This window comes from Periophthalmus magnuspinnatus, chromosome 2 (genome assembly GCF_009829125.3).
Source record: "Periophthalmus magnuspinnatus isolate fPerMag1 chromosome 2, fPerMag1.2.pri, whole genome shotgun sequence".
Classification (NCBI taxonomy): domain Eukaryota; kingdom Metazoa; phylum Chordata; class Actinopteri; order Gobiiformes; family Gobiidae; genus Periophthalmus; species Periophthalmus magnuspinnatus.
This window is the reverse complement of record NC_047127.1, coordinates 16,616,318-16,642,253: the sequence shown is the minus strand read 5'-3', so window position 1 is coordinate 16,642,253 and position 25,936 is coordinate 16,616,318. Positions and strand designations below refer to the sequence as shown.

The 25,936-nt window shown below is 42.6% G+C and overlaps 1 protein-coding gene across 4 annotated transcripts in view; it reads right to left on the bottom strand.

The window, feature by feature from the left end:
- Positions 1-25,777, bottom strand: part of LOC117381876 (guanine nucleotide exchange factor DBS-like) — a 66,830-nt gene extending 41,053 nt beyond the window's left edge. For 3 of the 4 annotated variants that reach the window (XM_055227778.1, XM_055227782.1, XM_055227787.1), the window contains exons 1-3: positions 25,638-25,777; positions 23,136-23,259; positions 1,845-1,928 (exon numbers count right to left, since the gene is read on the bottom strand). In XM_055227778.1, the coding sequence (XP_055083753.1) occupies positions 1,845-1,928; positions 23,136-23,259; positions 25,638-25,706 (277 nt within the window). In that variant the 5' untranslated portion in view covers positions 25,707-25,777. The remainder of the gene's footprint in view (positions 1-1,844; positions 1,929-23,135; positions 23,260-25,637) is intronic. The other variant, XM_055227776.1, reaches the window with a different exon arrangement.
- Between the last annotated feature and the right edge of the window lie 159 nt (positions 25,778-25,936).

The window sequence follows — 25,936 nt, the reverse complement described above, 5'->3', positions numbered from 1 at the left end:
CTCCAGTTTCCATGACGACACAAACAAACACCACTCAATTATTTAACACAGTTTGAAACTTTAAACTCAACAGACAATAGCCAAGTTCAGACCAGACACTTCAGACTTAAGAGCAATAGTAGGGTCTGAGTCTATTCTATCCCAAAATCACAACAACAGTTGTCTCGAAGGGCGTTCATGTTTTGGTTGATGGGGGAAACCGGAGTACCCGGAGGAAACCCATCCAGACACGGGAAGAAACATGCAAAACTCCACACAGAAAGGCCTGGGCGACCCGGGGATCGAACCAAACCCTCTTGCTGTGAGGCATGAGTGTTGCCACTCAGCCACCGTGCTGCCTAACTAGCAGCGGGCTAATGTGGCTAAGTGGTGCTGGCAATTCTTTCCTTGTGCATGCATGGGGAGTTGTTGTAATTGACAAACAAATTTAGCGATTGAATAGAGCAGGTTCAGAGCGGGGTCAGAACGGGGTCAAAGTGTGGCCATGGTAAAAGGAAGACAATACTCACTTCTATGCTAAAGTGGCTCCATAGCATTAGTGATTTTAGTAGAAATTTAAATCAGCTCCTTAAGTAAGTATTGCTGTGAAAAGGTAGGCTAAACTATAATGAAATTATACAATGAAATAATGAATTGGATAATAATGACATTAAAAAATAAATAGTGAATTAAATTTAACACTGTAATAGAACCCGTGTAAAAATAATGCCTGATATCGGTAATCAGTATCGGCAAGTACTGAAAATTAATGGTCCCTGGTTTATCACGGGGGTTACATTCCAAAAATAACACACAAATCCGCGACGTAGTCAGTTTATTTTTTACAATTATTCTATATGTTTTGCAGCTGTAAAACCCCTCACCACACACTTTACACACTTTTCTCAGACAAGCATTAACATTTTCTCACATTTCTCTCTTGTTTAATTGATTAATAGTGACTCTCGTGTGTTTCACAGTTCCTCTGACTGTGCCTCCTCGTCCTGGCATTGCTCTGCTGTATTGTCGATTGGACATTTATGTAAATTTGTCTGAACACATTCTGTGTGGGTTAAGGCCTGGTTTTGTGTTGTCCATTGGTGTTACTCGTGTATTTAGAGACTCGTGTAAGAGAAAATAACTTCCACTGGACTCCGATGTAAAAAGAGTCACTATGGTAAGAAAACCATTTGGCTCCATCTTTATGCGCCGCCTCAACTTAGCACGTTTCCCAAGCGTGTGCTCTTTTCCTCATGCGTACTATCGCTCTTAAAGTGACGTTAACATATTTACATAAAGCTTAAAAAATAAAAGTTCTAAGATATTTTAACATCAGCATCGATGCAATAAAATAAATGTAGCTTATGTATATAAATCAAATATTAAATCTTTCAATATGAAATTATTCATGTAAACATAAAACAACATTTATAACTAAATATCAACACTGTAAATTTGCAGCATTATTATATATTAATTAAACTTGGCTCTCACACGCTGTGCTGTGTGGGAGACGCGGCATGGAGGAGATCAATTGACGGTGGTCTGCAGTGCCTTGGCTGGTCTGGACATAGAACACAATGCACGTTCATACACTGTAAAAAGTGTGTAGAAGTGCACTGGAAAAATCCGCAAAACAGCAAGACTGCGAAGCGTGAACCGCGATATAGCAAGGGGCCACTGTACTCGTAACTTGCACTCGTTTTGGAAAAAGTGGCATTGGTGCATCTCTAGTGATTAGTAAAGGTTATATTTGATTCTGGGGACACAGTTAGGTCAGGTTTATGGAAATTATCAAATATGAATTTGAATGAATAATATGAAATATGCAGTATTTATGCAGTATGTGAACCGAAGTATGTTACCTGGTCTGAAGGCAAACTGTCTCTGCAGTTCTGAGCCGATGTGAGCAGCACACAGAGGAGGCTCCACATCCTGTAGGAGGTCATCTGAAACAAAACAAAAAATATTATTCAAATACAAATCTTATATTTACGAGCAAGAATCTCACCACTGATAAACAAAGCATTTCCTTTCCCTGTCTCATCTACTTAAACCATTGTGCAAATCAACAATGACATTTATGCAGAATGTATGAATGTTCTGAGAGTTAAAAGAGCTCCATCAGACAGAGACTAAACTGTTTCAGATTCACTGCTATAAACATTTACATTTAGAGTAACATAGGGACAGTTTACTTTAATCCCATCCTTCAGTGTCTCTGGGTTAAACCTGTCAGGAGCAGTGGACCAGATCTGAGTCAGGATCCTGGTCAGGACGTAGCTGGACCCTGCTCTGATCTGGTTACGATCTTGGATTCTTGTGAGTTTGTGAACTCATAAATATCAGACCATCAGCAGCGGTTGGACCAATCACAGGGCAGCATTGAGGTTTTGGGTGGAGCCAAAGACGAAGTGCCCAAATGAACAAAAACAAACATGGCGGTGTAGATGTACTATTTAGTTTGTGACAATGGTGTAGAGTGAAACACTTTGTGCATTTGTGGAAGAGAAGCTGTGTTTTTCTCTCAACTGGATTTAAAGTTTAAATCTGATTGGTGGAAGCGTCACAACATCGGAACAAGCTAAAAAAATCTAATATTCCTTCTGACATTCCAAGTTTTCCTGAGACCTGTTCCAGATAAATGTGTAGAACCCAGTTCAGAGTGACACACATCAGTCTGGAGTGAGCCCGGTTAGGACCTTCTCAATCGCAGATTAAGAGCTTATGTAAATACAGAGGATCAGCTTCACTCTGGTCTAGACTCACTACACATCATTCCCTGCCTGGCCAAAAAAAAAAATCACCACCTGGATTTAACTAAGCAAATGGGTACGAGCCTCCGGCAGTTGGTCAGATCTAGGTTCAGCATCAGTCTGTGCTCAAAGAATGAGGTCAGCTGACTACTTGAAAATACTGAATGACGAGGTTATTCCATCAATGGATTTTTTCTTCCCTGATGGCACAGACATATTCCAAAATGACGATGCCAGGATTCATCGGGCTCAAATAGTGACAGAGTGGTTCAGGAGCATGAGACATAATTTTCAAACATGGATTATCTACCACAGAGTCCAGACCTTAACCTCATTGAGAATGCTTGGGATGTGCTAGAGAAGGCTTTGAGCTGTGGTCAGACTCTACCATCATCAATGCAACATCTTGGTGAAAAATTAATGCAGCACTGGATGGAAATAAATCTTGTGACATTGCAGAAGCTTATCGAAACAATGCCACAGTGAATGCATGCTGTAATCAAAGCTAAAGGTGGAACAACCAAATATTAGAGTGTGTGACCTTTTTTTTTGGCCAGGCAGTGTATATGACTACTGCATATAATACTATTACATATACTCTTGCTGCAGACACTCCAGAAACTAGTACTGCAGGAACAATAACTACTACTAGTCGTGTGAAGTATTTAGAGTACATAGTAAAAGGAGGTAGAGATGACTCAGCTTTGTCTATGCTGTGTAATTAGAGCAGATCCACTGTGTCACTGAGGCCTGTCATTTAAACAGGAACTCCCTATAATTACTACTGCTACAGGAAAGAAAAAGAGGAGGGAAAGAGAGCGAGATGGGAGAGAGAAAAGAGAGAGACAGAGAGAGCTTGATGGAGAAAAGTGTGTGAATGCAAACCAGGACCAAGGTTAGAGCTGAGAGAGCCAGGGTCAACACACTGATAAGAGCCCACACTGTAAACAAACCACATTTGTGTTTATTCAGTGTTCACAGATGAAGGAGGGGAGGTGTCTCGCCCAGTGACACAACAACAGTATCCACTATGCCCCTGTTTACACCATAGGGACTTAAGCACCCCACAATGCTTTGAATATTTGAATGCGCCCTGAGTTTTTAAATGTCAAGAACCATCACACACATGAATGAGAGCACTACTGCCGCTGTGTGTGGAAGGGCATCTGAGCTATTACACTCATATGCTTATTAGTTGAGGCTTTAAACTAGGTACAACAGGTGAGATATCAGATATACTGGGGCCAACCTTTCTCCAAATTCCTTTATGGGACTATATGTGGTTCTATGCCTTTGTTGACACATCCTTTCGTTTGGTCCACTTTTGATCCATGGGAAACCTGCTCCCCCAGAATAGACCCAGTTTAGACCTGAATGACTCATTAGACATTCAGGCGACACTCACAGCTAAACATGCTAACGACGCTAAACATGCTAAAAAGGCTGCAAGCGCTAAAAAGGCTAAAGACGCTAAAGATGCTAAACACATAGATCTGAATGAACAGCTTCACTTAACCCAATTTGTACGGAAAGAGAGAAGAGAGGAGAGAAGGAGGGGGTGCGTGATTGTGGGGTCCTCCAAGAATGCACCCCCCCTCCTCTCTCTCCATCTCTCTCTCTCCCCTCCCTCCTTCTTTCTCTCATTCATGCTTTTACCCTGATCCCCATTGACCCACTTCACATAGCAGTGGAGCCCCAAACCTCAGCTGACAGGGGGCAGGCGGGAGGAAGGGTCTGGTGCAAAAATGAAAAACTGATTTTTAACAGACCTCAGACAAAGCACTATCCTGGTCTCACAACGATCACATTAGACATTGTTTATTAGGGCCAAAGTACGGATGTGTGAGAGCCCTATTGTATTTACACATTTTTGAGGAAAATCGCAAAAATAAACAAAAGTAAGCAATAATGTATACACAAGTAAGTGGTATCAAAAATTAAAGTAAGAGCAGTTAGAAAAAAATAATGAAAGACGGCGCAGTAAAGACACTTCAAAAGGCCCGGCCCAGAAAAATGTCATCATAGACAAATGAAACTGAAGCAAATGAATCAAAAATACATCACGTCAGGGCATGTAAAAAAATGATATTTTGGCCCTGCCCTAACCCCTACAGGAAGTCGGCCACATTACATCAAATCTGGGATTGACAAAATCACTCATCATAATCTTTTGGCATCTACTCATCAAAAACTTTTCAAACTTGGCCAAAAAACACAAAACCTAAGTGCAATAAAAACGTTATCAATGACAAGCTGAAGCAGCCAGTTTGAAAGTATAAAAATACCCGTAACCTTTGCAAACATTGTTGTAGTCAGACAGATCCAATGTAGTGTTTATGCATTTTATGACCTAGACATAATGATACATTATTTAAACTTCTATTTTACAAAATGGCTCTCCAGCGCCCCCTGCAAAGTTAACATGGGACAGAAACATTTATCTACAATGTCACACCAGATTACTGAATCACATCAAGCCAAAGTTGACACCCCTTCCACTGAGCCGTGCCCTTTGTGGTTGCAAGGGTTGGTAGGGCCCTTTATTACAGCTTACAGTTTTAATTACTAGTTTTGTTTTTGATTAGTGCTTGTTTCTCCCCGATGTCTAATGTCCAAAATAAAAAAAGTTCTCACAACAGAGAAACCTGAGTTGGATCGTTTACACTGAATTTTTAATGACAAACTGTTGAGACTGTCTGCTACTGCTACTACTACCGCTACTACTACTGATACTACGACTACCGCTACTACTACTGCTACTACGACTACTGCTACTGCTGCTACTTCTGCTACCACTTCTTCTGTTGAGTACAGTTGGACATGTTTGTTGTGCCTCTTAGCAAAACAGTTCGACCAGACTGTCCTCTCTCTAGTCTCAAACCCCAAACCTCAGGACAGTGCTTCCTGGAATAACTGATAACTTAACCAGGTTTACGACAGGACTAAACCAAAACTAAACCAAGACTAAAACAGGAACCAAACCAGGGACCAAACTGGGGACTAAACCAGGAACTAAGACAGGACTACACAAGGACTAAACCAGAAACTAAAATAGGTCTAAACCAGGAACTAAACCAAAACTTGGACCACACTAGGACTGAACCAGGACTAAACCAGGACTACACTAGGACTGAATCAGGGATTAAATGACTCAAGTCTAACCCAAGTTTTCTTGAGGAAGAAATTTGAGTCTTTTGTGTGTTAATGCTGCATGATGAAACATTTCTGAAGGCTCTGCCACCTGCTTGTTTCCATCGAGTTGTTATTATTTTACCTGGAATGTTCCACAGTATGGCATTAAACTTACCATCTTGAATTTATTCAATTACAGGTGTCTCAAGAGGGGCTGTTTAGACCTGTTATAGACCTGGTTCAGTCCCTGGTTCAGTCCCTGGTTCAGTCCCTGGTTCAGTCCCTGGTTCAGTCCCTGGTTCAGTCCCTGGTTCAGTCCTGATTTCCTTTTCTGTTAAAAATAAAACCTTGAAAAACATGCATTATGATCGCCTCTCCACAGAATTTACGTGTAACTGGGCGTAGTGCTATAACGTAGTGCTATGGAGATAGACATGTTTAATGCCATAATGTGAAATATGGCAGGAAAAGCAACAACATCCAGAAAATGAAGATGGGGCCATTTAAAAGTGCACTGATTAAAAGTCTCTTGTTCTTTTGTTTGTTCCCATATTTTATCTCCGTAGTGATAAAAAATAAAAATTTGTTTTTGACTGAATCCTTTTGTTATTTGCGTTCGTCTCTGATAATCTCACAAACAGATTCCAGCACGTTTAATCTCACGTGCTGTGGTCCTGACCCAGATATGAGACAACAGATGGGACCTGGACTAAACCTCCACAAAACCATGACTGAACCAGTGACTAGACCAGGACTGAACCAGGACTGAACCACGACTGAACCAGGGACTGAACCAGGGACTAGACTAGGGACTGAACCAGGGACTAGACCAGGACTGAACCAGTGACTAGACCAGGACTGAACCAGTGACTAGACCAGGACTGAACCAGGACTGAACCAGGACTGATCCAGGACTGAACCAGGACTGAACCAGGACTGAACCAGGGACTAGACAGGACTGAACCAGTGACTAGACTAGGACTGAACCTCCACAAAACCATGACTGAACCAGTGACTAGACCAGGACTGAACCAGGACTGAACCAGGGACTGAACCAGGACTCACCCAGGACCCGCCCAGGACTCACCCAGGACTCACCCAGGACTCACCCAGGACTCACCCAGGACTCACCCAGGACTCACCCAGGACTCACCCAGGACTGAACCAGAAATCAAGGACCCAAGTTCAACCAAGACTTAAACCCCCAGTATAACATAACATAACATTTGCTCAAGAGCTCAGGGGCAACCCTGACATTTGACGTCCCAAAACCATGCACTGAATCTGGGCTAGAGCAGCCGGATTTCAGCCTGGACCTTCTTCAGTTCTGGTTTGATCCTGGCTTGGTTCTGGACGATTTCCTGCTTTTGTCCTGGTCTAGTCCTGTCTACTCTTCACTTTAGTCCTGCTCTGGCCCTAATCTAGTCTCTGGTCTAGTCTCTGGTCTAGTCTCTGGTCTAGTCTCTGGTCTAGTCTCTGGTCTAGTCTCTGGTCTAGTCTCTGGTCTAGTCTCTGGTCTAGTCTCTGGTCTAGTCTCTGGTCTAGTCTCTGGTCTAGTCCCTGGTCTAGTCCCTGGTCTAGTCCCTGGTCTAGTCCCTGGTCTAGTCCCTGGTCTAGTCCCTGGTCTAGTCCCTGGTCTAGTCCCTGGTCTAGTCCCTGGTCTAGTCCCTGGTCTAGTCCCTGGTATAACAGACAGTATTAAACAGTAGTTGATTGTTTCAGATGAGGACATTCTCTCTATACAATCATCACAATGAACAAGACTCTGCAGTAAAGCGACGTTAACTGCTGCTGCCAAAAAAAAGTCACAGAATAAACTAGGATGGGTGGAAGGGCACAATTCTAAATGGCCCATATTACACTATTTTCTGAGCTATGTTGTTTCCTCATCACAAACACATCACATACCTGGAGTTGTACCTGAGTTCTTCTCTCAAACAGAAAACACTCTGTTCCACCTTGTGATGTCATGAAGTGCTTCATTGTATTTTTAAACTCCACACACCTTCACTAGAATTATTTGGATAATTTCCGCCAATCCTTCTCTCTCTTTCCTCTCCTTCCTTTCTTCCTTCTTTCCACCCATCCCTCACTCTTTCCATCCCTCTCCCATCCCTCCTCGCACTCTCCCCTATTCCCCTCTCCTGCCTCTCTCTCTTCTACTCTCCCTTTCCACTCCTCCTTTCTCCCTCTCTCCCTCTCCTTCCTCTCTCCTTCCCTCCCCCTTCCTCCAGCCTATGCCTTCTCCCTGTCCTCTCCCTCACCTCCCTCTCTCCTCCCATATTAGATTCTTGTTATTCTGTTAATCCTCCTGATTCTTTCTCTGGTCAGACTAGTCATGGATTATAATGCAACAGCAAAACAAAGAACACACCTGGAGATGCAGAACTAAACCAGGGCTAAACAGGGACTAAACCGGGACTAAACCAGGACTAAACCAGGGATTCAACTAGGACTAAGCAAGAGTACACCAGGACTGAACCATGACAAAACCAGGGACTAAAGCAGGGACTAAAGCCAGGACTAAACCAGGGACTAGAGCAGTGATTCAAGCAGGGACAAAAACAGGAACTAACCCAGGACTAAACAAGGGCCAATACAAGAGCATGCCTGGACAAAATAACATGACTGATGCAACTCAACTAGACCTGGTTCTGTCCTTTAGTCCCGATTTAATCCTGGTTTGACTCCAGTTTAGTCCAGATGTAGACGTGGTTTGGAACCTGGTTTAGTCTCAGATATGTGTGAACTCATCCTTACTTTGTCACTAGTTTAGATCCTGCTTTAGACCTGGTTTGGTTCAGATTCAGTCCTGCTTTTGGCCCCGGTCTTGGTTTAGTCCCTGGTTTCTTCTGCTTTAGATCCTAGTTTAGACCATAGACTAAAGAAGTGGACTAAGTGAGTGTGATGTCATGTATAGCGTTCAGCTCCAGTCAAATGAAGCTCATCGGGGCTAGAGCAGTTATGGGACGCTTTTAAAGCCAGGCTTCATATTTGGAATTTCCACAGCCAGTAACATAGCAACCAAAGAGCCAATCTGGAGAGAGGCTGTTGAAGGTAATGTTTAGCAGAAGATGGGAGCTTAGCAACTGCGTGAGCAACCTCAGGGAAAGAAGGCAGCTGACTGTCTCTTATTAATCTTCATATCTTGAGTTATGGACACAATAGCAAAATAAGAATACCATGATCATACAGAGTGGGTCAAAACGGATATTTAAAGACCAAAATGACAACAGTTACAGAGAGGGGGCGACGGTTTTTGTAATGTGAATTGGAGCTAGGGTCAATGAAGCTGGAAGTGCAGCCCATGATCACATCCTATTTGGAACTAGCTAGCAGGTTAGCTATGTCCATTTATACAGTATATACAGTCTATGATTTAGACCTGCTTTAGTCCTGCTTTAATTAGACCAGTTTCACTACTGGTTTAGTCAGATTGCTTTTAGTCCTGATTTACTCTTTGGTTTAGTCCCTGGTTAATCCTGATTCAGTCCTGGTTTGGCCCAGGTTCAGTCCAGATTTAGTTATGGTTTAGTCCAACTTTCTTCCTAGTTCAGTCCTGCTTTAGACCAGCTTTAGCCCTGGCTCAGTCCTGGTTCAGTTACAGTTTAGTCCTGGTTTAGTCCTTTTTTAGTCCTGGTTCAGTCCTGGTTCAGTCCTGGTTCAGTCCTCGTTCAGTCCTCGTTCAGTCCTCATTCAGTCCTCGTTCAGTCCTCGTTCAGGCCTGCCCCCTGCTGAGCACAGAGGAAGTGTTTACATTCAAACTCTTTCTGTCTTTATTAGTCTTTTGTGACGACAGCATTAACGGGGCTAGCATGTGATTAGCATGCTGCTGCGGCTTCATTTAACTGTACACAACAACACAAAAAGACCCTACAAAGTCCTGAACAAGACCAGCCCCGGGTCCTAGAACCACTTTAGACTGGATTATAACGCACCAGTGCACTGAGGAGGGAAGGGACAGAGGAGCTGTTTAGACCTGGTTTAGTCCTGCTATAGACCCCGTTTAGTTCTGGTTTAGCCCTTGCTTAGACCTGGCTTAATCCTAGTTGAGTACCTGGTTTAGTCTTGGTTTAGTCCTGGTCAAGTCCTGGTTCAGTCCTGGTTTTGACCCAGTTGGTTTTGTCCTGGTTTAGTGCCTGGTTTAGACAATGTTCAGTCCTACTTCAGTCCTGGTATAGTCTGTGGTTTAGTCCTTTCATAGAACTATTATAGCCCTTTTTTTAGTCCTAGTTTAGACCTGGTTCAGTCCTGGTCCATTCCTTGTGTCACATTTCCATATAATCAAATGATCTCTCATGTTACAGACACAGGAAGAGCTTCTGTCATTTCAAATATACGCCTGTAAACACATAGTATCCTGAATTACAATACAATTTCTGTCAATTTTCTGTCCAAGTAAGTATCATTTATAATTAATCAAAAACTAAAGAATTATTTGTTCTAATGTAGCAGAAAAAAATGTTCTTGTGTATGTTCTTGACCAGTATCACTTGAAATTATAATACTGGTTTTAATTTAACATTTTTTGTAATATTAACCTCGTAAAACACAATTAATTGAGCATTTTTGTAAGTACTATTTTTGTAACAACAAACAGTCTGTAACCAGCGTAGCCAAACTCCAGCACCATCCTCCTTTAGCACCTTTAATCTTCTAAAAACACCAAACAGTGAGTCATGCACACGCTAAAGACTGTATATTTCAAATATATTAAAACAGTATTTGTATTTGAGTCACTGCTAAAAGTTAGTCCTGTTATAGTCCTGTTACAGTCCTGGTTTAGTCCTGTTACAGTCCTGGTTTAGTCCTGTCACAGTCTTGGTTTAGTCCTGTCACAGTCCTGGTTTAGTCCTTTTATAGACCTGGTTTAGTCCCGTTATAGACCTGGTTTAGTCCTGGTTTAGTCCAGTTACAGTCCTGGTTTAGTCCTGTTATAGACCTGGTTTAGTCCTGTTATAGACCCGGTTTAGCCCTGTTATAGACCCGGTTTAGCCCTGTTATAGACCCGGTTTAGCCCTGTTATAGACCCGGTTTAGCCCTGTTATAGACCCGGTTTAGTCCTGTTATAGACCCGGTTTAGTCCTGTTATAGACCTGGTTTAGTCCTGGTTTAGTCCTGTTATAGACCTGGTTTAGTCTTGGTATAGACTTGGTTTAGTCCTGTTATAGACCTGGTTTAGTCCTGGTTTAGTCCTGTTATAGATCTATTACAGACCTTCTTCAATTCTGGCTCACTCCTGGTTGAGTCCTGGTTTTGTTCTGGCTTAGTAAGTTCAGTCCACGTCCAGTCCAAGATCAGACATGGTTTAGTCCTAGCAAATAATGAAACACTTTCAATTAAAGTCGCTATTACAAGTCCAACAACTTTTACACTTTTTACGCGCGTGGTTCCAAATGGCTCTTCCATCACTGTCTCGATCCACCTGCCCACATCTTGGTTTTCTTCCATTTATATTAATTATTCTGTACTATTCCGCAACTAAATATAATTATTCCATCTTTTACATCCGCTATACCTGTGCAGATCTTGAGCTGGAGCCACAGTCGCGTAACTTCGTGGCACAGCAGCGACACTCGGTTTAGCGCCATCATTTCGCCTGAGTCCAGTTCCTCTTTCTACCCGCATGTCCCACATCCAAACCCGTGTGTAAATCCTGCAGGCTCCGGCTCTGGTATCGGGTGTGGAGCCATGATGATCCCGGGGGACTGGCGGTGCTCTTGTGTCCGCCTCTCCGGAGCTCTGAGCCGGAATGAGCGCTGGAGCTGAACCGGGCGCACGGCAGAGACGCGTCAAGAGAAGAAGACACGCCCACACGCCCGCCCCACATCCCTATCAAATGAGTAGGCTGTTATATTATTATTATTATAGATTATAGATTATGTTATTCTAGTAAAATACAGATGGTAAAAATAACCGCTTAAATAAAACTGTAGTGTCGTGTTGCAGTGAGAGCTCGGGTTACCCCATCTTCTGTTTCACCGCAGTTTGAAACGTCTTATGTTACACAAAATTGATTCTTGTGAGTTTTAAGCCATGTTATCATGTTGTTACCTCCTCAAAAACAGACCTGGAGTTGTGTTTTGTTTCATTCACACATGTTTGAGTAATCAGTTATTAGTCTGTCTACATCTCCAAAGCTCAAAACGCTCTGCTCCATCTTGTTAACATCTACCTTTTGTTTAGTAGTGATGGGAAATTCTAGGACTGAAACCATCCAAATTATTCTAATGAAGGTGTATGGAGTTTAAAAACACAGTGGAGTGTTTTTAGTTGAAGAAAAGAACTAAAATAACTAAATATGCAGGGCTTATCTGTTCAACAAAACACAACTCCAGGTCTGTTTGTAATGAGGAAACAACATTGTAACAGAGATTAGAACATAGTGTAATATGGGCCCTTTAATAAAGAGACACACAGTTACTCTTATTTTTGTAGTAATTTCCTAAAATACTTTATTTTTACTTGAGCCATTCCTTGGACCTCTACTACTACTACTACTTCTACAGCGACAATGTACTCAATAGGGAGATCTGTTTCCTACTGCTGCTCCTGATTAAGTCTCTAACACTTGTTCTAATTCTGGACTTTGTTTGTGATAAATAAAGATGATGTCTCAGCTGCAGGAAGACAGAGACAGGAAGAGTTTAAGCTTCAGATCTGCAGGTGCTCATACAGACAGTGCACTGTGAGAGAGCGCATGTATAAGCGTGCACGTACAAGAGTGCATGTACAGCCCACTCTACCAATGTTCAAAATGTCTAAACTAAGCCCTTTGCAAATACTTAAATATTAATGAATCATTTCAACAGGTGTGTTCAAATCAGGAGTGATTACTGAAAATAAAAATGATTCAAACAGAATAAAACAACAGCCCAGTCAGGGCAACTTGAAATACACCTGGACTAAACCAGGTCTAAACCAGGGGTGAACCAGGTCTAATCAGGTCTAAACGAGAACTGAACCAGGACTGAACCAGGACTGAACCAGGACTGAACCAGGACTGAACCAGGTCTAAACCAGGTCTAAACCAGGTCTAAACCAGGTCTAAACCAGGTCTAAACCAGGACTGAACCAGGACTGAACAGGACTAAACCAGGACCACACCTGTAGAGGATACGGAGCAGACAGAGAGAGGGAAGAGCCACAGACACAATCAGGATAAAGTACTTCCTGTTTACTGCAAATACGCTCTGATCACTGCAGTACATCAAGCACTGAGGAGGGAGGTACAGCTAAGACCTGGTCTAGTCCTGGTCCTATTTTAGTCCTGGTTCAGTCCTGGTTCAGTCAGTCTTAGTGAGGTGGTTTTGTTTCTAGATCTCATAACGTCTGAACAGAAATGAACAGATGTGTTTACATGTTTGTATCAGATTTGCAGCTTCACAAAGAGATTTCATCATTTCTGTTGTGATTCCAGTATGACCAAATGTGGTTAAGACATAGATGTATTCAAATAACTGGATAAGTATTGCTGCTTAAAGCTGTCTCGAGTTAAATTAGTGGCCACTCATTGGACTGACAGAGCACCTACATCTTTCACAAAGGTCCAATTCTGTGTTATTCTTTACCTATTTTCAAATCATAAACTTTTTCTCAGCTCAAAATCTGTCAGTTGTCTTAAAAAATGTTTAACTGTTAGAGCTTGAGCTTAGCTAGAGTGGACATAGAGCGAAGCTGAAGCTGATTGGTTAGAGCGGTCATGTGGTACGACATGAACAAGCATCTGAGCCATGTGAACGAGCTCAACTGTCACAAACATACGTTCATGACAGAGAAAACTGATAGAAATGGATTTGTTAGCCTCGCACTGATCATACAAGCTAATATCAGGATTACTATGATGATGATAAATATTAATATTATTATATAGTCCTGGTTTAGTCCAGGAGTAGTTCTGTATTTAGTCCCAGTTACTAAACTGGGACATGCCCCTAAAACACTTGACCCTGTCAGCCATGATTTTTATTGTTTATGTCAATAATGTCAAATACAAAATGGTCATATCCTCATTAATTCAATAATCAATAGTCTTAAAATATGTGTGGAAACTTTAATATCACTGGCTTTATTTGAAGTTTTCAGAAAAGATTATTTTAAATGCATTATTGTAAACACACAGAAGTCTAAAGCGTGAACTAGCTTGATTTCATAATCAATATATTTAAAATAGATCTAAGGTTTGAACATGATCTCCACGGTGGGCTCTGCTGTCGCTCAAAGTGTCATGGAGAGTAGCTCACCTGAGTGTGGTCCATGGACAGGACCGGAGCCACTAAAGGCTAAACTAACCACATGTGCCATTGAGCTTAGGCCCCGGGGCTTGGGTTAAAGTCACAGTGAAATGGTTTATACCTGGTTTAGACCTGGTTTAGACCTGGTTTAGACCTGGTTTAGACCTGGTTTAGACCTGGTTTAGACCTGGTTTAGACCTGGTTTAGACCTGGTTTAGACCTGGTTTAGACCTGGTTTAGACCTGGTTTAGACCTGGTTTAGACCTGGTTTAGACCTGGTTTTGTCCTGGTTTTGTCCTGGGGGTAGACCTGGGGGTAGACCTGGGGGTAGACCTGGGGTAGACCTGGGGTAGACCTGGGGTAGACCTGGGGGTAGACCTGGGGGTAGACCTGGGGGTAGACCTGGGGGTAGACCTGGTTTAGCCCTGGTTTAGCCCTGGTTTAGCCCTGGTTTAGCCCTGGTTTAGCCCTGGTTTTGACCTGGTTTTGACCTGGTTTTGACCTGGTTTTGACCTGGTTTTGACCTGGTTTAGTCCTGGTTTAGATTTGCAGCTCTCCAAACACATTTCATCATTTCTGTTGTGGTTAAAGTCACACTGAAAAGGAACATGGGATTAAACATGAGGAAACAAGAGAGGAGGACAAAACAAAACAAAAGTGGACAGGAGGAGGAGGACAAAATGAAAACAAAAGAGGAGAGGGAGAGAAGAGAGGGGGAGGAGAGAGAGAGGGGGAGAGGATAGATGGTGGGGAGAAGAAAGGAAGGAGGGAGGGGCGCAGCAGAGGAATAAAAGGAGAAAGGGATGAGAGAGATCTAGCGAAAGAGGTGAAAGAGGTGATAAAGACAAAAATGTGACTTTGCACATGACAGAAACAGAAGTGAAAGAGGGGGATTCTGAGTCAGGGTTTTTTTTTATCACGAGCTGAAAGAGGAAGAAGGAGGAGGAGGAGAGAGGGGAGAGAAAAGAAGAGAGGGGTGTAGAGGAGGGAGAGAGAGGGGGAACACAGAGGTGATGAAGGGTGCAGAGGAGGAAATGGACAGAGAAGCAGGAAGAAAAGGGATGGAGGAGGAGGAAAGGACTAGCCAGGAGGAGAGAAGAGGAGGAGAGGGAAAGAGAGAGGAGAGAAAAGAAGAGAAGGATATAGAGGAGGGAGCGAGTGAGGGAATAGAGTGAGAGTTGCTGAGGGATGCAGAAGAGATAGAAGGGAGAGAAGGAGGAAGAGAAGTAAAAAGGGACTAGGAATGAGAAAAGAAAAGAGTGAGAGACTAAGGAGATGAGGAGGAGAGAGAGAAAGAGAGGAGAGGGATGCAGAGGCGGCAAAGGGAAGAGAGAAAGAGGAAGAAATTGGTGGTGTGGAGGAAGGGACTAGAGAGGAAAGAGAGAAAGAGAGGAGAAGAGGAGGAGAGAGTCCACATTGTGGCATTAACATCTGTCGTAAGTCTTTTCCATAAAAGGTCCATATGACTATTTTATATGACTCTATTCTCTGTGACGAGGCAACAACATTATACCATAGATCAAACACCCGGAGTTGCCAATCTCTACTGAACTATAGGTAACATGTAGCTGTTAATGTGAAAACCACCACTTCATGACATCACAAGGTGGAACAGAGCATTTAACTGTGGAGATGTGGACAGTCATGCAAATCAGAGGAATATAACAACATAATGACACAGAGCAGATGTGTGCACAGGGACAGGCACATCCTGTTTCACCAAGAAACCACACGCCTCTCACCATCTCACCTTCTCTACTGTCCTCCCCCTTTCATCTCCTCCTCTCTCATTCCTCCTCCTCTCTCTCTATCGATAGATCCATATTTGAATATTACAGTGACAGTTCAGATCTATTCTGGTCTGATGTATTTTTAGAACTAAACTTATTTTGGGATTTGTGAAACAGAGGTAAATTAATGAGAGTATATTTGTACTACTACTACTACAACTGCGGGGACTATAAAAGGATTAATAAATATTCATATAGTCAGTTGTATTTTTAAAATCATTACATATATATATAGTCTGTATTGTAAACTCACGCTGCAGCTGGAGTCTGTAGAAACTTCTCATCTCCTCCACAGAAATACACACCAAACGGTTCATCTCACCAGCTCCAAGTCTCCAAAAAACAGGTCTGAACTTGGTCTAAATGTCCACTCCATCCCCCTGTCTCTCATTCATTCTTGTGCCTCCCAAAAATACTACAATATGTCCAGATTTGTCCTCAGGACTAAACCTGCACTAAATCTGGACTACATCTGGACTAAACGTGGTCTAAACATGGTCTCTGGTGATATGAAGAGGATACTTGGTTTTAGACTTGGCCCCGCCCTCCTCCTCAGCTGAGTTTGTTTTATGTATTAATGTGTATTAAACAGAGAGAGGGAGAGAGACCGTGAGTGAGACAGAAAGAGACAGACAGACAGAGAGAGAGAGACAGAGAAAGGGGGGGGGGGCAAGAGAGTGAAAGAGGGACAGAGACAGAGAAAGAATGGGGGAAAAAGGAAGAGAGAGAGAGACTGAGAAAGAGAGAGAGAAGGGGAGAAAGAGATAGAGAAAGAGAGGGGGAGCGAGGGAGTGAGGGACAGAGATAGAGAAAAAGAGGGAGTGAGAGAGAGGTAGAAAAAGGATAGAAGAGGAGAAGGGAGAGAGGTTGTAAAGGGGGAGAGAGGAGTAGTAGTTTTGTTATTGTCTGTGTCACAAACAGCTCCGAGAACATTCCCATTTAAAACATTTAAATTAAACCTGATGCCCTTCTGTTTATGCAGTAGAGGGTGCAAGGACTCCAACTGCCGCAGCACTGAGGAGTGAAGCAGCTTAAATCAGACTAAAATCAATAGCCTGAATAGTCTTTGGTCTGAACCAGGTCTGAACCAGGTTTAAACTTTACCAGGACTAAACAAGTTCTCAACCAAAGCTAATTCATGGGACCCAGAACTAAACCAGGACTAATACAGGCCTAAACCAGGACTAAACCAAGACTGATCCAGGGACTAAACCAAGACAAACAAATGTCTAATCCAGGACTAAAGCAAGACTATACTAGGACTAAGGCAGCTTTAAATAAGGGCTAAACGAGGACTGAATCCAGGGCTAACAAATGTCTAACCCTGGACTAACAGAGTACTAAACCTGGTCTAACCTGGTCCAACTCGGAATAATTCCAGGTCAAAACCAGACTAAACTAGGGACTAAACCAGAGACTAAACCAGTCAGAGCTTAACATGGTGCTACTCAACATAATTCAACATTAATAAAAGACTACCCAGACTATAAAGCAGGTCTAAACCAGATCTAAACCTGAACCAGGTCTACACCAGGTCTACACCAGGTCTACACCAGGTCTACACCAGGTCTACACCAGGTCTACACCAGGTCTACACCGGTCCTTGGTCTTACCTAGACTGTGGGTCTGTGTGGAGTGGTTTAGGGTCCGGTTCTTCTCAAATGAAGTGACACAGCAGAACATATCCTAAAGATTTCCATTCAGTCCTGGTCTAAAGACTGAACCAGGACTGAAGCAGGACTGGACCAGGACTGAAGCAGGACTGGACCAGGACTGAACCAGGACTGAACCAGGACTGAACCAGGACTGAACCAGGACTGAACCAGGACTGAACCAGGACTCTAGGAGGACTGTTCTGGCTTAATAAGTGACTCAGCCTGAGCACATGAGACCAATGTCCATTCACAAGAACCATAAAGAAACAGAGACAGAGAGAGAGAGAGAGAGAGAGAGAGAGAGAGAGAGAGGGAGAGAGAGAGAGAGACAGGGAGAGAGGAAGAGATGGGGGGTTGAAGTAAGGAGGGAGATAAAGACAGAGAAATAAGGAGAGGAAAAAGGGGGATGGGAGAGTGACAATGAAGGAGAGAGGGAGATAAAGAAAGGAGAGGGGGGAGAGAAGGGAGCCAGTGAGTAGTAGAAAGAAGGGAGAGAGTGAAGAGAAGGAAGAGGAGAGCTAAGGTATAGGGAGGAGAGAGAGAAGAGGGTGGGGAGAAGACTGGCGAGAGAAAGAGAAAAAGAGAACAGAAGGAAGAGGAGAGCAAGAGAAAGAAAGAAGAGAAGGAAGAGGGTAGTGAGAGAAGGGGGAGGAAGAAAAAGAGAAAAAGAGAGAAGAGAAGGGAAGGGAGAGCAAGAGAAAGAAGGAGAAAAAGAAGAGGAGAGTGAGAGAAGGGACAGAGGGGGAGAAAGAAGGAGAGAAAGAGAGAGAGAAGGAAGAGGAGAGTGAGAGGAGGAGGGAGAGAGGGGTGGAGGAAGATGGAGAGAGAAAAAAAGAGAGAGAAGAGACAGAAGAGGAGAGTGAGGGTAGAGGGCTGAGAGAGAAAAAGAAAGAGAGGAGTAAAATAAAGGTTCAGTAAACAATATTGGGAGCAGTTTAAATGTTCCACTCAGTTTGTCCTAAATATGCAAATCTGCTGTTACAGCTTCAGTTAAAAGTCCAACAGGCCCGACTCATCTCCATCACACTCCAATCATCTCAGAATCTTGAAGATAAAACGGGTTTGTATTCACAGTCTAGAATGTGATGATGTCGTAATCTCAGATGTAGCAGGGGCCGATATAACTCTACAGTAGAGTCACTGTTTTTAATCACACGAAATGGACTCCTGTGAGCTGCAAGTCATATTCTAATGCTGCTACCTTCTAAAAACAGACCTAGAGTTGTGTTTTGTTTCATTCACACGTGTTCGACTAACAGTTTATTATTAGTCTGTCTAACTTTCCAAAGCTCAAAATGCTCTGTTTCAACTTGTGATGTCATGAAGAATCTTATGTTTGTGATGAGGAAACAACAATGTAACACAGATCAAAGAATATGGGCCCTTTAATGAAATCTCCAAACTTATGATCCACAAATGTTGAACTTTCTCATTATTAGTTTAGGATCGGCTCCACAAATTCATCATATTAATCTTATGGTATAAATTCCTTTCAACTGACAACAATCACGTCTTCGGGGATGAATAGTGGCTCCACAAGCTGTTGTGAAAAAATCATTGGACTTTTGTTTATTTACACTGACAGAGAAGATGTTGAACTTTGTAATTAGTGGGCCTATCCACATGAACCAAAACTGGCACAGATATTAACCATAAACCAGGTAAAAAAATCTGCAATCTGACATTTAAACACAGACTGTATAAAAAAGTGACTGAGTGAGTGTGACGTCACTCACAGCGTTTAGCCCCTATAACTGCTCTAGCTTTGATGAGCTTCATTTGGAGCCGATCTGGAGCCAAGTTCCATATTTGGAATTCTAATCAGGAGTATCATAGCAACCAAAGAGCCAATCCGGAGCGAGGTTGTTGAAGGTAACACCCCTTCACTGGTTTGGCAAAGAGTGGGCGCTTAGTAATACTGTCAATCAAAACTGTTGCTAACGCTAATGGGAGCGACCTCGGGGAAAGAAGGTGCCCGATTTGTCTGTTATTAATGTTCATATCTTGATTTACAGACACAATAGTGAAATAAAAACCCCAGCATCATGTAGAGCGGGTTAATACGAACATTTAAGACCAAAATGACGAGTCTGACAGCAGCAGTTAAAAAGAGAAAGGTGACAATTTTTCAATAGAAAGTGAATTGGAGCCAGAGTCAATGTGCGCTCATGCTCACTTCCTGTTTGTAATGTGGCGGCTAGTAGATTCGCAATGTCTGTTTATGTATATAGCCTATGCTAGCAGGTTAGCCATGTCCATTTAAATTTACAGTGTGCAGTTAAACGGCAAATTCCACCTGAGAGTTCTGCCCTGTCTCCAGCTTTGGTTAAACTAGATTCTAGATTATTGTTTTAATTTGTTTACAATGTAAAATCTGCTGAAATATTTCACAAAAGTGTTTTTTTGTTTGTTTTTGTTTTTCAGAAAGAGCAGAGCAGACACTGACCTTCTCTCCGGATGATGCCAAGGGAGATTTTGGAGATTTGTGGCATCAGTTTTTTGCAGCAAAAGTCGGACATTTTGAATATTCCTGTTTAAATCTGCAGCAGACGACATGACTCTGAGAGAGAGGAGGAGGGAGAGAGAAGAGGAGAAATAAGGACCGAGGGAGGGGCACATTTAACTACAGCTATTATAGACTTCCTCTGTTTAGAAAGCAAGAGATGGTAAAAAAGAGAGCCAGGGAGAAGAAGAGAGAGGGAGAGAGAGAGATAAAGAAGTGGAGAGATAGAAAGAGATCTAGCATCAGGAGTCTAGACTGAAATTTGATTGACACAAACTTCTGAAGACAAAACAACTGTAAATGTGATTTAACCCAGGAGTCGAACCCACAACTTCAGGATAACCACAACAACACAATCAGAGAGATCAGGAGTCGAACCCGCAACAACACACTCAGAGAGATCAGGAGTCAAACCCACAACTTCCTCACTGGGAGATCAGGAGTTGAACCCACAACAACACAGAGAGAGAGAGATCAGGAGTTGAACCCACAACAACACAGTCAGAGAGATCAGGAGTCAAACCCACAACAACACAGTCAGAGAGATCAGGAGTCGAACCTACAACACACGCAGAGAGATCAGGAGTTAAACCCACAACTTCCTCGCTCACAGGAGGACAGGATAACCACTCTGCCAGAGCATCACTTCTCGCTTTCTAAAGCTTCACTCTGGTGGTGGGCCATCTGCTCCTCCTTGCAATGTTCCACAATATGGCATTAAACTTATCGTTTTAGCATTTATTCAATAACAGGCATTTTTATTGCCTTGAAAAACATGCGTCCTCTATATGGAAACCTGAGTCGCACGAAGTACAGCCTTAAAACTTATAGAATAATTGTAAAAAATAAAGCTGACTACTTTGTAGATTTCGCCTACTGTGGGTTATCTTTAGAACGTAACCCCCGCGATAAACCAAGGATCACTGTACATCAAGGTACTGGATGTCTTGTCATGTTTGCTGTAGCAGAGCCTCATCAGTGGTTCAGTCGCATTTGTATCTTTTACTTTAGTTCAGTAAAGTCTTGTGTCTTTGTTCGATACACAATATCTTTAACACAGCCCCATAGAAAGAAAACCAGTGGTGTGAGATCTGGTCCATCCCTTCCAGTCCAAAAGTCTGGAAATGTTTGATTCAGGTACTCACCAACATGCAGACCTCAATGTGATTACAAATTTATACAACCACTGAGTACAGACCGGCTGGTGTCCTGGTGCAGCAGCAACAACCTGGAGCTTAACGCCCAGAAGACAGTGGAGATGATCGAGGACTTCAGGAAAGTCACAGCCCCCCTGCCTCCCCTCACCCTGACGGACTCCCCCATCACCACTGTGGACTCTTTTCGCTTCCTGAGCACCTGCATCACCCAGGATCTCAAGTGGGAGCCGACCATCAGCTCCCTCATCAATAAAGCCCAGCAGAGGATGTTCTACCTGCAGCAGCTGAGGAAACGCAAGCTGCCGGTCCAGATGATGGTTTTACACGGCCATCATTGAGTCCATCCTCACCTCCTCCATCACTGTGTGGTTCACTGGGGCCACTGCCAGAGACTGCAGCGCATTGTGCGCTCTGCTGAGAAGGCGATTGGCTGCAGCCTTCCATCTCTACAGGACCTGTACGTCTCCAGGACTCGGGGGGGAGCAGGCCATATAGCAGCTGACACTTTTCATCCTGGACATGGACTATTTGAGCCACTTCCCTCTGGCAGGAGGCTACGGTCCATTGGGACCAGAACCTCTTGTCATAAGAACAGTTTCTTCCACTCTGCCGTTTGTCTCATGAACACTTTATAATATCTTCACAAAACTGGACACTTTATAACACCGGTCACTTTAATAAGTCATGTTTGCACTGTTGTTCTGATGCTGCTGTTGTATATATTTTCTACCTTTAAGTATTTTATTTTATTTTTTAAGCATATCTTTTTTAACTTCATGCATGCCCTTATTTGTATTTGTATTTATTCAGTGTGTTTTATGTTGCACTTTATCACCGAAGTAAGTTACTAGTTTGTGAACTGTGTTCACAAACGATGGCAATAAAAGGATTCTGATTCTGGTACAACAGAACAAATCTAATTCATATATCTTATCAATTCCCTTTGTAATTATATTTTTAAATTGTGAAGAGACTTTATGGACACCCTGTATTACTCAAACGCACATGGGTGACATCTAAAACCTCTTCAGACATGTTTTTGATGAGGGAACAATATTATAACATGGTAGAAAGCTAAAAACTTGTATTCGGACATATATTGATGGAGACTTTGATGATACAGTAGCACCAGAATTTTGTTATTGTTCCATCTCAAATTGAATAAACAAAAAAAGCTGAGCAAACCAGTTAGTTTCTGTAAAGATTAAAAGTGTTGGTTCTGGGATTTATCGAAACAGAAGTGAAACTGCATCAACACCTTCTGGGAGATTCTGAATCTGACTTAAATAAAAGTACAGACCTACACATGAAAACTCACATGACTCCAAAATTGATGACGATTACTAAATCACTGAATTTTGACTTTTACCGCAAATTGTTTTTAAATGCAAACTTGCAATTCACATATAATAAAACCATCACATCGTGTACTTAAACTGTGCTATTGTCTCTATAAACCCAAAATGACACGGACATGGCCAGGAAAAATCGCACAACCTGAATAATCAGTACATTAAAGTAAACCAGGACTATACCGGGACTAAACCAGGACTAAACCTGAACTGAACCAGGACTGAACCAGGACTGAACCCAGACTGAACTGGGTCTAAACTGAGACTAAATTGGGTCTAAACTGGATCAAAACTGTGACTAAACCAGAGACTAAACCAGGACTAAAGCGGGACTAAACCAGAGACTAAATCGGGACTAAACCAGGGACTAAATCAGGAATAAACAACTAACACAACAAATACAACTTTCAAATACAAGAGTAATTGTTGTATTGTAAAAACCAAGTACATGACTTTTAAAAACCTCTGTCAGTCTAAGACACATTTACTCTTCTGTTTGGTCTTGGCCTCATTAGTTTGATCTTTTGTGCATAATTGTTGTTTTGAGCTGAAATCTTGTGTACACTGTGTTTTTTACCGCTCAGAGTGGACAAATCTTCGGCCGATTCGTCATCTTGCTCTTGGGTCGTGGACTCGCGGGCTCCCATCCTCCTCCTCCTCAAATGGATCTGTGGTTTAATTGCATCAACGTCCAAAAACTCCTGGAATAATTATAATAATCACAAAAAATCTGCCAATCTGTTTGAAATTTTGTGTTTAAGTCCCAAACGTCCTTGTGTCTCTGCTGTGCCTCTCTGAGCAGCTGGACTTTAACAAGATTTAGTTTAAACAAAGAGGAGGAACTACCATTACGTAACTTTTGGCACAGTGACTTAATACAGGACTACACCAGGTCTAAACCAGGTTCAAACCAGGACTAATCCAGGTTTAAACCAGGACTAAAACATAACTAAACCAGGACTAAACAAGGACTAAACCAGGACTACACCAGGACTAAACCAGGATTAAACCAGTAATAAACCAGGATTAAAACAGATCTAAATCAGGATTAAACCAGGATTAAACCAGGACTAAAGCAGGACTAAACTAGGACTAAACCAGGACTAAAACGAGGACTAAAAGGAGGACTAAAGCAGGACTAAAGCAGGACTAAAGCAGGACTGAAGAGTGAGTCTGAGCCGGGACTTTGAGCAGACTATTGATTATGGAGTTCCTCATTGATCATTGGTAACACATGTATTTGTACAGACCTAGGAACTAACCACAGTCACAATAGCTGGACCCTCCCCCAGACCTGAGCCAGGACTTGAGCCAGGACCTGAGCCAAGACCTGAGCCAGGACCTGAGCCAGGACCAGAGCCAGGACCTGAGCCAGGACCAGAGCCAGGACCTGAGCCAGGACCTGAGCCAGGACCTGAGCCAGGACCTGAGCCAGGACCTGAGCCAGGACCTGAGCCAGGACCTGAGCCAGGACCTGAGCCAGGACCTGAGCCAGGACCTGAGCCAGGACCTGTTTTGGTTTAAATGCTACACTCGTTCTTCTCTCTCTCTTTATTTCACAAGCCTCGTGCACATATATATATACACAATATTATGTTTGCCTCCTCCAATACTCTGGGAAGAGAGGAGGAGAGGAGCGAGAAGAGGAGAAAAGACAGAGGAAAAGAGTTAGAGAAAGACCTCTACCTCTTTTCCTCTCCTCACTTATCTTCTTGATGCGATTAGATTCCTGTTCTCTCTCCTCCTTTCCCTGTTTCCTCCTCTTCATCCTCTCTTCCCATTCCCTCCTCTTTTTCACTCTTTGTGTTTTCCCCTTGTCCTTCCACTCACTTCCATCTCTACTCCTCTTCCTCCCCCTCTTCTGAATGCGATTAGACTAGTGCCCCTTTCTCCACCTCTCTCACTCTCCCACCCACCACCACTTCCTTCTCCTCCTCTTTCTCCTCATCCCCCTCTCCTCCTCTTTCTTCCTCCCCTTCCTTCTTGATCTAACCTCTGTCTTCTCTCCCTCGCCTCTCTCTCTCTCCTCTGTAAAAAAAGTGTTGATCTGATAACCTCTCTCACTCCTCCTCTTCCTCTCCCTCCTCCTCCTCCTCCTCCTCCTCCTCCTCTTCTCTCTGTACAATGTTGATGTGATTAAAGTGCTCACACTCTTCTTGTCTGTGACTTTTGGACAATAGCTCAGGATCGGTCACATTGAATCTTGTGACGAGACATGAGGCCGAAACTAAAAATAAAACTGAAAAAAAAAGAAAAAAAAAAGACTGGGACTAAACCAGGACTAAACCAAGACTAAACCAGGACTAACCCAGGTCTAAACCAGGGACTAAACTAGGTCTAAACCAGGACTAAACCAGTGACAGAGTCAGGATTAAACCAAGGACTTAACCAGGACTAAACAAAGACTAAATCAGGAGTAAAACAGGGACTAAACTAGCTCTAAACCAAGGACTTGACCAGGGACTAAACCAGGGACTAAACCAGGACTGTACCAGGGCTGTACCAGGTACTAAACAAGGGACTGAATCAAGATTAAACCAAGGACTAAACTAAGGACTATAGAGCAGGACTACAGACCAGGACTAAACCAGGAACTAAACCAGAACTTAACTTAACTCTTATAGCATGCAACAACAGTAGTAAATAGTTAAATTTGCACTGCATAACTTTTCTGGTAGATGGTCCACCACCTGCTTGTTTCCATGGAGATTTGCCTGGAATGGTCCATAATATCGCATTTAACGCCTCTAGCCTATCTCCATGGAGACAGACATGCGATGCTTCTAAAAGGCCAAGTTACAGGTCAGATTTATGGAGAGGCCACACCAATCACAGTAAAAATACAGATACATGCCAATTTAAAGTAGCTGGACTAATTAACCGTAGTATAGTTTGAAGATAGTAGCCAGTTAAAATTGTAGTTTTAGTACTATTAGTTGTAGTATTGCAGCAGTATTTGCGATTGCAGGTGTAGTAGGTAGAAGTAGTAGCACTAGTAGTATTGGGGATAAGTGGAAGTAGCACGTAGCCACATAGAGCCTAGTTTCAAATTCAATAAAATTACTTTCTGGAAACTCACCTGCATCTGTTTGCAGCTCTTAGTTTCTAGTTTTAGTTCATGATTTTGAAATAAACAGAAAAAAAACATGGTCCAAGTTTGACTTCAAAGTCACGTGTCTCTCCTCCAGGTGTGAAGTGTCCACGCGCCTGATTGGATCTAAACAATCCAACTCCAAGAATGAGTTTTATCTGCGTAAAATCAGAAAAATGCGTCTGCAATTTGCAAAAACTGTCGGATAAAATTGGACCATGATTACTCTATCTTTATTCTATTATTGTAAAATTGAATTAGGCACAAATCTTTAAAAATTACGTAGA